The sequence below is a fragment of the Hydra vulgaris genome, chromosome 11 (assembly GCF_038396675.1).
Source record: "Hydra vulgaris chromosome 11, alternate assembly HydraT2T_AEP".
Taxonomy (NCBI): Eukaryota; Metazoa; Cnidaria; class Hydrozoa; order Anthoathecata; family Hydridae; genus Hydra; species Hydra vulgaris.
The window spans coordinates 23620621-23634800 of record NC_088930.1 but is presented as its reverse complement, the minus strand read 5'-3'; the positions used below and the strand labels follow the sequence as shown (position 1 = coordinate 23634800).

General features: G+C 30.4%; 1 protein-coding gene across 1 annotated transcript in view; it reads left to right on the top strand.

The window, feature by feature from the left end:
* LOC105845741 (uncharacterized) overlaps positions 1 to 13736 on the top strand; it is a 67623-nt gene extending 53887 nt beyond the window's left edge. Inside the window, exon 5 of the mRNA XM_065810503.1 lies at positions 10939 to 13736. Within this exon, the coding sequence (XP_065666575.1) occupies positions 10939 to 13445 (2507 nt within the window). The 3' untranslated portion in view covers positions 13446 to 13736. The remainder of the gene's footprint in view (positions 1 to 10938) is intronic.
* Positions 13737 to 14180: the final 444 nt, after the last annotated feature.

Sequence of the window (14180 nt, the reverse complement as noted above, 5' to 3'; positions counted from 1 at the left end):
GATTCCAACATTTATCGCAACACTTTTGAACTTTAAATGTGGTTATCATATCTATGGTCACTATCTAATCATTTCATGTCTATTAAAATCGCTGGATAGCTTCCTTTGATATATCATGGCTAAAACAAGGAAAATGACCGTTGTTCAACTGTTATCATAATACGTAATAAAGTAAAATACAATAATAGTATACATGATTTGGAAGATTTTGAATTCAAAATAATTTATAAAATATATTTATATATACATTTACATTTTGCATTATAATATATATACTTTATGTATTTTGTTATTTTGTTATAGACTAGTATAATTATAGCTCTTTTGAACCGACATAATTAATTTAGTTATTGTTTACAATCAAAAGAGCTAAAATATTATTTTGAAATAAAAGAAAAATGGATCGATTCATGAAACCTTATAGACTTGGTATAGACCCGAACTAAATAGATGCAGCAAGAAAATACAACCATTGGTTAAGAACATTTTACAATTTTGTAAGTACAGTTGATAATAACTCCATTATGCTAAATCTCCTAATAAACCATATTGAACCTAATGTTTATAAATTCATATCAGAGTGTAATGATTTCGAACAAGCAACAAGTATTCTCGAGTCTATCTACATAAAGCCGAAAAATAAAATACTCTCGAGTCTTTAATAAACGTCCCCACCCGTTTATTAATTTTTAGATATTTTTCCCACCCACCCTAAGCTTATTAAGATCCCCTCTCCCCCTCCCCTCTCTCCACCCCCCTCCCTGTTTAATAAAATTTCACTTGTTATCAACAAAAAATTTATATCTCAAAAAAAAAAAAAAATTCAGTGAAAATCGGCCACAACATTAGAAAATAATTTCAGTCACCGATAAAAACAAAAACTTTCAGTGTATACTGCCTTTAAAAACTGTCGCATAAAACTATTCTAACGTGGCTTGCGGTCAAATGCGCATTTTCTAACAGCTGTTTTATCATAATTTCAAATGGATTTAATATGCTGATATAAGTTTCATACTTTGCAAAGTATAAAACTTATATTAAAACTTGATATAAGTTTTATACTTTACAAAGTATAAAACTTATATTCAGCATATTAAATCCTATAATTAAAACCAAAGCTTTGCAAATCTATGGTTTTAATTATAGGATTTAAACTAAAAAAAGAATTAAACAAGAGTAAAACCAAATCTTTGATGAGAAATAAACTAAAAGATCATTTTTAGCAAATCGAGATTTCTTAATTCGTGTTTTGTAACAAATATTGTTTCGGATTTATAAATTAAAATTTTTATAAAAAATATTTATTTTGTAACATGGCGTCAAATCGGAATTTTTTAAGAACTGGCCGAGATAAATACAGTTTAGAAGAAAAAAATGCTTTGGGAAAACTTTGTAAAAGTTACAAAAAAGAGTACGATTTATCGGTTGCTGAAGATTTTTCAAAGAGTAAACTTCAGTGAAAAAAGAAGGAAACACGTTAATACATTGCCACGCAAAAGTTACCATGTAAGAGCTATTAGAGTTTTATTCTGACCTTAAAGACATTAAACATGATAACCCCACCTTTAAAAAACCCCTAAAACTTGGGAAAAGATGTCTAAACCAAGTCGAGACAGATGAAGATGCTGTATCTGCTCCTCCAAGCAAATCAAAGTATTGTCAAGCAGGCGGAGGACAAAAATTAACCATCCCAGATGTCAGGCAACTTTTACTTGAGTGGTTTGTAGACATCCGCGGAACCCTTAAAGCACGTTTACCCAGTAGAATGTTTACAGTGCAATGCAAAATTTTTTTATGAACAGTGGCTTGCCCAACAACCAGAAGAGGTGCCAGAGGATAAGAAAATTATTTTTTCCAACCATTGGGTAAATAACTGGATGAGTGAGCATGGTGTCAGTCTGCGCCATTCCTAACAAACGCTTTCAAATAATGACCGACCGTGAAGAAAGAATATTTGAGTACCTAAAAAACATTTGGACTGTACGTAAATACTTTATTGAAAATTTTGGAGTTGATCCACCTGTGTTAAATGGTGACCAAATGCCACTCCACCGGAATGAAAGTTCTAGCCAAAAGACCTTGAACTTTACTGGTTTAGACACATACGTCAAAGAAAATCTTCAAGATGTAAAGTTTCAATGGGCACCTAAAGATTCCTATTGATTGGAGCATATGCTGAGTACAATAGCTAATTTACCAAATAGGCATAATATTTTTACACATCAAAATTACGGATTCATGTGCTAGATAATTATAGTGTGCACATAATGCCAGAAATCAAAGCTGCCTTTATGAAGAAAGGCTATATTTACGTTGGAATAGGTGGTGGTATTACAAGGGATGTTCAAATTAACGATACAGATTCCCACAGGCCTTTAAAAGTTAAATACCGAGAGTTGGAACAAAACCTTATGATGGAGCAATTAAGACCCCAAAAAATTCCACAGCCATCCAGGGACCAAATTATGCAATTACTGCTAGAAAGTTGGAATTCGTTGGAGATTGATGCTACTAGTCGATTTAAGGCACTGTGGGTAACTAATGCTTTGGAGGGAAGCAAGGATTATCTTGTTGCGGAAAGAGTTTTTACCTTAGTGGGAGAGAAGCTTCAAGCATTTCGGAAAAACCTGATACTTACCCCAAGCCCAAGAAACTTGAAAGATCTCCAAGGGCTAACTACACCTCCAATAGGAGTGAAACGAAAGCAAGGATACAAAACTTGTGAAACAGAGCCGTTGGATGAGGGAGATAAATTATTTGATTGTGAAGGTGAAAAAATTATTTATAAATCAACACGATGGAGTATTAGACAGACGGGGAAAACAATACAAATGTGGAAACAGGTGCTATAGAAAATCAAGATGAAAACAATCGAGTTAATTTAAATACCGTTAGCTCATCCAACATTTTATTTGGTGATTTATGTCGAGGCAATAATGATTTAAGAAAAGATGTTTTCATTGATGAATTAGGAAAACTCTTAAGTAATGCAGAAACATCTACCCAATTTATTCCACATCATACAAAATTCAAACGGAGCTTCATAATATCTCACCGTGCCATTAAAAGTTGTGTTGAAAACAACAACCTTGAAGCCGTTGACAACGAACAGTTGGATAATGAAGCGGAACACCGCGATGAAAATAATTCAATCAGAAACGCTTTTGAGGATCTGTTTAAATAAAAAGATCATTTTTATGTTTTCATATTTATAGCAGCACAAACATGCTTTCCATCATAGGTGTAGGCAAAGTTTTGAGACTTCATATGTATATATAATTTTATATAAACATATTTATAAAGATTAATTTTTATATCCTCCTACTATCAATTGAACCCCCTCCCCTCTCCCCCTCCCTCGTACATTAGATTTGATTAAAAATTCTTCTTCCTCACCCCCTTTCCCCCCTTATTAATTAAAACCCCCCCGTTTATTAGATCTGGACTAAAATTCCCACTTACCCGTATATTCCAACCCTCCCTTGTATTCGGGACTCGAGAGTATTTGCCAGACACATTTTGTCAACACGGAAGCAAAAACCAAGTGAATTAATAGATCAATTCCTAAATGAAATAAAATGATTCCTAAATGAACTTAAAAATTTATCTAAGGACTATGAGCTCACTGCCGTAAATGCTGAGCAATATAAATCTGAAATAATTCGCGATGTGTTTATAAATGGCTTACTCTGCAACATAATACGCCAAATCTTACTAGAAAACAAGACATTATACCTTTCACCAACCTTTGACTAAGCTAGATCTCTAGATGTGGCCCAACAAAATTCAAACTTGTACTCACAATCGACTATACCTATCTCTGCATCTATTCAGGAAATCAAATTATCTTTACAAAAATAATCCACAACTGATAACTACTTAGCTGCTACAGTAAAATCAAAACAATTGTACTGGTTTTGTGGAAACATAAGACATCCACGTATTAAATGTCCTGTTAGTGAAGCTATCTGTCACAAATGTATAAAGGTTGGTCATTTAAAAAAACTATGCAAATCATCTATTGTTTCTGCTGCTATTCCTAAAATTGATGGTTATTACTTCTGTGCCACCATATCAGCTTCAGCAAACTCTCTCTTCAAAGTCAGTCATAACATCATTATTAGTAATAAGTATAAAGCAGAAGCTTTACAAACAAAAATTTTATTAACAATAAACTAGTGGCTCTACTCAATTTAAATGTTATTTATGAACAGAATGTAATCGGAATGGCATCAGCTTCTTTATCAGCAAAATCAGATGGATATTGTTATGTTTCAATAACTCTTCAAAACAAAATCTATAACAAAGTCAAGTTGCATGTGCTAGATAACTTATGTATAAATATTATTCTTGGCGCAGATTTTCAAGAGTTGCCATTAAGTATGGTGATGTGATTTAGTATGGTGAGAAAAAAGAGTTGCCATTAAGTATGGTGTTATGATTTAGTATGGTGAGAAAAGACCACCCATAACATTCGCAGCTTTAACAACAATGAAAACTGAACCTCCTGAATTGTTTGCTAATCTCACGAAAGATTGTCGACCGATTGCCACTAGATCTAGAAATTATTCTCAACGAAATAGAAAAATTATTAAATCTAAAATCCACCGCCTGGTCCAAGCAGGAATAATAGAGCCTTGTAATTCACCTTGGCGTGCCCACGCCTTAGTAGTAAATAAAAAGACTAAATGTCGTACGGTTGTTGATTATTCTGAAACTATTAATAAGTATACCCAATTTGATGCATATCCTCTACCTAAGATTTAAACAATTGTTAGCATAAATTCCAAATACAAAATTTATAGTACTCTCTACCTTTGCTAAGCATACTACCGAATAAATTTATCAAAATAAGATCGACCATATTCTACGTTTGAAGCTGACAAAAAGTTGCAGATATATACTAGAATGCATTTTGGAGTTACCAATGGATCTGCATGTTTTCAACGCAAAACAGATAACTTTGTTAGAACATATAAACTAACTGACTGCTTTCCTTTCATTGATAACATTACAATATGTGGTAATAGTCAGAAAGAACATGATGAAAATCTTCTTAATAGCTAAAAATCTTCAGAATAGCTGCCATTGATGCTGGAATTACATTTAATGAAGAGAAGTGTGTATTTTCAAATAAGACTTTAAACTTTTTAGGTCACCGTATATCTTATGACTCCTTAAAACCAGATCCTCAGAGACTTGCGTCTTTCATTAAGTTACCCCCACCTGATACCCCCTGATACCCTGATACCCTACCTGATACCCCCCCCCCCCCTAGTCTTTACAGCGTATTATTGGAATGATTTCGTACTATTCAAAATGGATAAAAAAAGTTTTCAGGTAAAATTAGATCTTTGAACTCTGTTACTCAATTCCCACTCAATCAGCAGCAAATATCGAACCCTTCAAGGGAGTGAACAATACTATTCATCAGTGGAAAAAGAAGCTCAAGCAATAGTTGAAGCCATAAATCATTGGCGCCATTTTCTTTTGGGTCAACATTTCATTCTCATCACTGACCAACGATCTGTGGCATTTATGTATGATTATAAATCAAGCAGTAAAATAAAGAATGATAAAATAATGTGTTGGAGAATAGCCTTGTCTCCATATTCTTAGAATATCTATTATTGTCCTGGCCAGTGTAATAGTGGTCCAGATACATTTACTCGTGTTGGATGTGCAGCAATAAGTTGAGAATCATTATATGATTTGCATGCTGCACTTTTGCATCCTGGTGTTACTTGCCTCCATCATTTTATTCGATCAAAAAACCTCCATTATTCTGTAGAAGATGTAAAACAAATATGTAAAGATTGTAGAATATGTAAAGAAATAAAACCCAAGTACTATCGCCCAAATGATGTGCACCTAATTAAAGCAACTCAGCCATTCAAATGTATACCTATTGACTTCTAAGGTCCATTACCTTCTTCAACCCCTGAACAATATATGCTAACAATTGTAGACGAATACTCATGTTTTCCTTTTGCTTATCCTGTAAAAGATATGACAAGTCAGACAATAATAAACTGTTTAGCCAATATTTTTTCTATGTTTGGTATGCCAAGCTATGTTCATTCTGATCGTGGATCCTCATTAATATCTTCTGAATTAAAACACTGGTTCTTATCAAAAGGGATCCCAACTAACAGAACAACCCCTTACAATTCGACTGGAAATGTGCAAGTTGAAAGATAGTTTGGAATTATTTGGAAGTTAATATTACTTGCTCAGAAATCTTGAAATCTGCCGATATCATCATGGAAAAGAGTTCACCTGATGTACTTCATGCTACAAGATCTCTATTATGTACTTCTACTAATTGCAATCCAAATGAACGTCTTTTCAATTTTCAAAGAAGATCATCATCTGGGTCCTCAATTCCTTTATGACTTGTCAACCCAGGACCTGTACTTATAAAAAGAAATGCGATGCAAGCATGAAGATTCAGTAAATGAGGTTCAGCTCATTGAAGCAAATCCTCATTTTGCTTATCTGAGATTTCCTAATGGTCATGAGACTACAGTGTCTATTAAACAGCTAGGTCCCATTGGAAAAATTTGCTCCTATAAAGCAAATTTACATTCTTCCTCGTAAATCTTCACAAGTTTCTAAAGCACCAGAAAAACTTTTAAATACACCTGAACACTTTTAAGAGGAGGGTAAATGTTATGTTAATGTGATATATTTATATATACATATACATTTTGTATTATACTATATATACTTTATGTGTTTTGTTATAGACTAGTATAATTATAGCTCTTTTGAGCAAACATAATTAATTTGGTTATTCTTTACAATATATATATATATATATATATATATATATATATATATATATATATATATATATATATATATATATATATATATATATAATAAATATATATATATATATATATATATATGTATATATATATATATATATATGTATATATATATATATATATATATATATATATATATATATATATATATATATATATATATATATATATATATATGAAGACAACAAGGGAAAAGAAGGAACATTTCTATTTTGAGATAAATGAAATTTTGTCTTTGAAAGTCGCTATGTTTGTTCTTACTGTATTTCTTGGGGCACTAAGTGTGGCATTACATAGGCCTTTTTTGGGTTGGATTTTACTATTTTGCTAACCTTAAGGTTTATGTTTATATAGTAGGCGACATAACTCAAATAATTGGAAAATGTGACATGTGCCCTTTTCTCCCTATGGTCTTCATATATATATACAGTGGGCAAAATATTTGTCCGTAATGAAAATATCTATATTTGATCAAAACAACATTTAAAAGTATTTAGATAGTTGTAATTAAGAGTTTTAAAGAAATATTGTAATATTAAAGTAATTTTAAGTGTATTAGTTAAAAATATATTAATATATGAAAAGTTATATAAGTTTATTTGAAAAGAGTTAAAAGTTTAAACAAAAAAATTGTCCGTACACTATGTTAATTTTTAAATTAAAATTAGTTAAAATTAAATTAATATCTTGTTGGACCACCATCAGCTTCAATAACTGCTCTACAACGATTTTTCATTGATGAGACGAGTTTAGACGTAATTTCTTGATTAATTGATGACCAAACATCTAAAACCAATTCTTTGAGCTTGTTTTTATTCTTTGGAGCTCAATCTTTCATTCTTTTTTCCACCACCGACCATAAATGTTCTATAGGGTTCAAATCGGGCGATTGTGCAACCCAATCCAACACGTTAATGCCATTTGCAGCAAGATATCTAGTTACAGATCCAGCTTTGTGCTTTGGATCGTTGTCATGTTGGAATATAAGTTCCGTTCCAAGTCCTAATTTTCCTGCCGAAGCCACCAAATTCCGTTCTAATATGGATCTATACAAGTGTTGATCCATTTTCTCATCAATAAATTCAATTTTGCCAACACCGGACGCACTCATGCAGCCCCGAAACATAACATTTCCACCACAAAATGTAAATGTTGCCTTCAAACACTTCACATTATATTCTTCTCCGACTCTTCTACAAACTTTTGCACCACCATCAGCTCCATATAATTTAAATTTACTTTCGTCTGACCAAATAATCATATTCCAGAATGTATCATCCTTCAGATCATGTTCCTTTGCCCACTGCAACCGTTTTCTCTTGTTCACTATGCTGATGAAGGGTTTTCTCCGAGGCGTCCGTGCAAAAATATTGGCTTCATGCAGACTGTTCCTAATTGTTTGTGGCGATAATTTAATACTTAGTTCATTTTCCAGCTCTTTTGATACTTCTACGGCATTTTTTCTTCTGTTCTGCTAGATTTTCCCAACTATGCACCTGTCAACTCTTGGCGTTGTTAATCTTTTTCTGCCTCGTACACCATTATTTACCACTGAATTTTTTTTAAAATACTTTTCCCATATATATTGAACAGAGCTTGGTGGTATTTTCAACATTTTTGCAACTTTTCTAATTGATAATCTTCCTTCCATCATAGCCACGTAGTAAAGAAAAGGTTTATTTTTATTTATTATAGTATTACTTAACCTAAAAGTACAAGATATTAATATAAAAATCATTTATAAACAAAATTTTACCTTTTAAATCAAATGTACGGACAATTTTTTGGTTTTAAAACTTTTAAAACTTTTTAGTAAGTTAATTATAATTTAAATTGTCGGGAGAAAATTAAAGATGGTGTATCGTTTTTATTTGTTTTCTTGTGCGCTATCTATTGGTTTAATTTATTTTTTTCTATTATTTAAAGTTTTAGAGCTTTTTTCAAAAAACCTTATTTTTCATTAATGTACCCACAATTATTTTGCCCACTGTATATATATATATATATATATATATATATATAAATATATATATATATATATATATATATATATATATATATATATATATATATATATATATATATATATATACATATTATTAATATACTTAAGTATTGTACGTTATACATATAATAGGCCTTAATAAGTATATACAATTGTACATACAAAATGTTTAACTGTAAATACTTTGTTCCAGATAACACATTCTTACATATAATACATGTAAGAATGTATTAAGCGAATCTTTTGTTTAATTAAGTTTATACTATGACAACAGTATAATAGGTACTTGCATAAATGATACATGTAAAAATGTATTGTACTAATTAATTATATAAAATATTTGCCTGATACATATATACAATAACAATAATTATGATTTTTTAAGCTCGAAAACATTAACATTGGATGATAAAATAAAACATGCAAAAAAGAATATCGAAATTGCATCTATATTGTTGTTTAAATGTATAAATTTACATCATAAATGTATACAAACCATTCAATATAAAATGACATACTATATACTCTACTATGACATACTATATACTCTACTATATTACAGTATATATTCAAAAATATATATGTATATACAGTAATTAAACATACACGTTTAACATAAAAGTAAAGACTAAGGTTTTAAAAACAAGTGTTAGTAGAGTTATTCTTTGACATTAAAAAAAACCCGAATACAACAAGCAGAAAAAAGAAACAAAATAAGAACATATTATTTTAAAGTTCAACACTCAGAAATTTTTTTTAAGGAATTTCAAAGAAGTAAACAAATGAGGCTTTAGACAAATACATAATGATTGCATAAAATATATTTTTTAATATACTTAGACGTTTTCCTTCTTATTATTTTCATTTTATTATCAATAAACTGATTAATTCTAACAATAATTTTATTCAAAGAATAAGACAGATATCTATTTATACCTAAAATTACAAATATGTGGTTGTTATTAAGTAAATATTTTCGTAACTAAAGACCGTAGCCATTATCAAAATCTAAACTTTTGGAAGTTTGAATGGGCTTGTGTATAACAACTTGCCGCTTTTAAATGACCTTGAAAGACTGTGAAATCAGTGCTCTTAAAGTTTTTAACACTTGGTTTTGATACCTTAATTTGAAGTGGAACGTGGTTAGCGTTTAACGAATGATGATTTAGCAGTAACCAAAGCATATAAAGATACAGGCTTCAACAAAAATCAATTCACAAGACTTCATTGACTTATTAGAAATTAGTTTGCTTGAACATGGTGAAGAATTGATAGGTGAAAATTTCAATTTTCAACAAGACAATGCTGCTATCCATAATTCAAAGCTTACAAATGTTTGGGTAAGAGAAAAAAATATTCACATAATGGAATGGCCTGCATGCAGTCCAGATCTTAACCCAATTAAAAATCTATGGTGAATACTTTCTATGAAGGTTTATGAAAATGGTCAGCAATATGAATCCACATTAGAGCTGAAAACTCGTATCAGAGAAGCTTGGAATGAAGTATCTATAGAAACTATCCAAAATCTTGTGACTAGTATGTCAAGTCGCATATTTTAGGTCATTGAAAATTCAGGAAGCAATACTAAATATTAAATGAGCGTAAAAACAAAATATTTTGCGTATTTTCTTGTATATAACGTAAATGAGGCTAATTCTGTTTTCTCCACAAATTGAGCACTTTTAATTTTTTTTTCTATTTGTAATTCGTTAAATATACCAATTTATAAACTTTTTAATTATAGTAAAAGATAATAAGAAATAAAGTAGATTTAAAAATTATTTCACCTTCATTTTTGTTAAATTAAAACGAAAAATAAAGGTGAGGCTAATTCCATTTTCTCCGCTGTAGTGAGTATATTATATTCAAATGATCTTTTGATCATTTGATTGAAATGATCTCAGAGTAAAGTATCATTTAAGTTGTTCATTTTAACTTATGTTTATATTTATTTTATATGTTTGATATTAAACTTCTTAAGATTCATTCCTAATAAGTATTAAAATAATTTATTTATTTGACAAAATTTATTTAATTTTTTTATTTGAAATTTTTAAAGCTTAAATTAATTAAGCTATTAAGTGTTTAACAATTTAGGTAATGGTTTTGAATGTGACGACATCAATGAATGTTTAAATTTACCTTGTCCCGACAATGCAAAATGTTCCAATACATGGGGTAGCTTTGAATGCCATTGCCTTAATGGTTTTAAACAAAATGGTTTAAGTTGTGTTGACATTGATGAATGTAGTGAGGTAGGATGTAAGCAAGGTGAACGCTGTTTTAACACACATGGATCATTTTATTGTATATGTCCTGATGTTATGCCAGTTATTCAGCAATCCTTTAACGAAAGTTATTATGATCGAAAAATTTTAGATTTTCTTCTAAACAACTTAATAGATAATAAAGTTGGAAACTATCTCTTCTCTCTAGACTACCATGCACAGAGATTGCGTACAATTTATTACTTTTTAAAAAAGACCTACGATTTTCATAAACAAAAAAATAGAGTCCCTTTTTTTATGAGCAAAACTGTCGGCAATTTTTTTTCAGTTGAACTGTACGACTTTCTTTGTACTGATGTTGTAACCGTATCATTTCCAAACTTTTGCCATTCAAGTTACGATAACACGCCATTTTCAACATTTACAGACATTGTTAACATATCACTTATAAAGCAGATAACAACACCAGAAGATTCATGGCTTACTCCTGTTCCTAACGCTCTTGATAAAACTCTAATTAACTCTATACATTCTATAGAAAACTCAAGTGAATATTTTAACTACAGCACAACGCCATCACCAACAATTATGCCATATATTTGCAATTTTATCATTCAAGGTGATCTTAATCAATCAGGAACCTTTCGAAGTCCAAATGACGAAAAAACAAATAAATACAGACCTCGAACTAATTGCAGCTGGATTATTACTGTACCAGAACCATTTAGTGTTTATGTTAACTTTATTGAAGATCAGTTTAATATTGAATACAGCAAAGGATGCTATTATGACTATGTCTCTGTGAAAGATGAAAATGAAAAAGAATTAAAAAGGTACTGCGGAAACAAAAACACAACCTACTTTTTGCCTGTTCGTTCGGGAAGAAAAATCATAGTCAATTTTATTAGTGACAGCACATATCAATATTCTGGATTTCTTGCAAAGTGGGGTATGTTGTCTCCACGTGTCTCTTTAGCATGTTTAATTTATAACCAATTGGCTTCTCTTCCTGATCAAAAGTTTTATACAAAACAAGATAATTTAAACCTCGATAATAAAAATGACTTTGTTCCAGTATCAAAACTCATTGTATGTTATCAGTATCCTAACTGCAATATATCCCGTCCAAATCCTATTGTTTATACATTTGAACATTTCAGAGATGATAGAAACGATAAAAAATGTATATATTGGAGTCTTGACTCTGCTGCAACCACTTATTTGGAAAATATATGCATAAAGGTTAAGACAAACAAAACGCATACCGTATGTGAATGCCAAAACTGGGGTATAGTAGCCGTTGTTGGACGTGCTACAGTTTATGATCCTAAAATTAAGGATAAGTTATTTGAGTTTGGCTTAAACTGCTTCTACTCATGTCTTTTAGTTACTTTGAGTTTATTACTTGCAACAGTTTACTTGTTTTTAAAAGACCAGTGGGGCGCTTCTGCATATGATGCTATTCGCATGAAAGAGTTCGATTCCGGTAGAGTCATTCAGCTACACATTATGGTAAATGCATTTTTGACAGAAATTTTTTTTTTAGTTATTAATTTTAACGTTTCAGGAAAAACTATAAAATGTCACGTTTTGGTTTTTCTTTTTTACTACTTTTTGCAAGCAGTATTTTTTTGGTTGTATATTTACACTTTATTTTTGCAAACTCGTGTGCAAGAAATATTTGATTCAGAGAAATACAATTCTTATAAGATATACCTTTTTGCTGGTTACTTTGTTCCGTTAGGAGTGACACTGACAATAAGTGGTTTATATCTAAAATTACAAACCAGTGAAATTCTATGTTGGTATTTGTTTGAAGGAACTAGCGTATGGGGATTTTCTAGTGTTATAATCACAATTGCTGCAGTTACGCTTCTTTTGTTAGTGGATGTGATGTTGGAATCAAAACACGTAGCTAATGGAATAATATTGCAGGAAAAATGCATGAAAACGGCCTTTACTACTCTCTTTATGCTGCTGACAACAATATTTGGTGCTCTTGCAATACAAACCAAGTTATTTAGTTGGCAATATTTGTTTTCTCTATGTAACTTATTGCAAGGATTTTCAATCGTCATTTTATATTGCATTTTAAAAAGAGAAGATCCAATAATTAAGGCCAACCAAATTGGCCCAATGCCAGATTTAAGGGAAGATATTGAGGAAGCAGAAGACGGTGGAAAGTTTCTCGACGTGTCTCCGTGCGACAGTGAAAGCGACGCTGATGAGAGCAAAACGATGGACTTTAAAAATCCCAATGAAACTTTAGAAAATACAGTAGTTACTGTTGAAGTATTTGAAAACAATGATTTTGAAGAGGCTGCTGTTGATAAACCTAGTGAAGAATATTTTTCCATCAATGAAAATTCGGATTAAAATTTCAGCAAGTAAAATATTACCACTTATTTATTAGATTGAAATAACTATTAAGTAAATAAATATTGAGTAAATTGCACAAATAACGACACTAATTTTAGTGTATAAATTTATCTTTTAAAGAAAGACAAGTTTTTCTTTAAGTGACAATTAAGCGTTGCACACTATAAACATTTTGTATTTTATTTGTTTCATTGTTTCATGTCATTACATTTGTTTTTGTTGGAAAGTAAAATTTTTTCCAAAAAAAATGTTAAAATTGGTCTTGAACAAATCAAAGTTTGCTTATTATGAAAGTTTTAGTATATTTCCAAATTTAATGAAACTTTTTACAGTTTTTACAGTTTTACAGTTTTATGAATACAGTTTTACAGTTTTATGAATAAAACTGTAAAAAATCCTTGTAAAAATAACTTTTGTCCGCAAGAGTCCACCAAATTATATATTATAAAACCCAGTACTACATAGCACTATGTCGTAATTTTATACAAATGGGTGGCCAAAAATAGTTTTGAAGAAAGTAATAACTTTTATTTAATTTTTTTTTATCTTTATGTCACTTAAACGTTTTGACTCAATTTTAAGAGTTTTTTTATAAAAGTACAAATTTCAAATTTTTTTTTTTTGAGTTAAATTTAATGAAGGAAAAATCTTTAAGATTTATTGGACCCTAATGACTGTTTTTTTAAGGACAACTCCGAACAACTAGCCGTACCACTGATTATATTATTTATT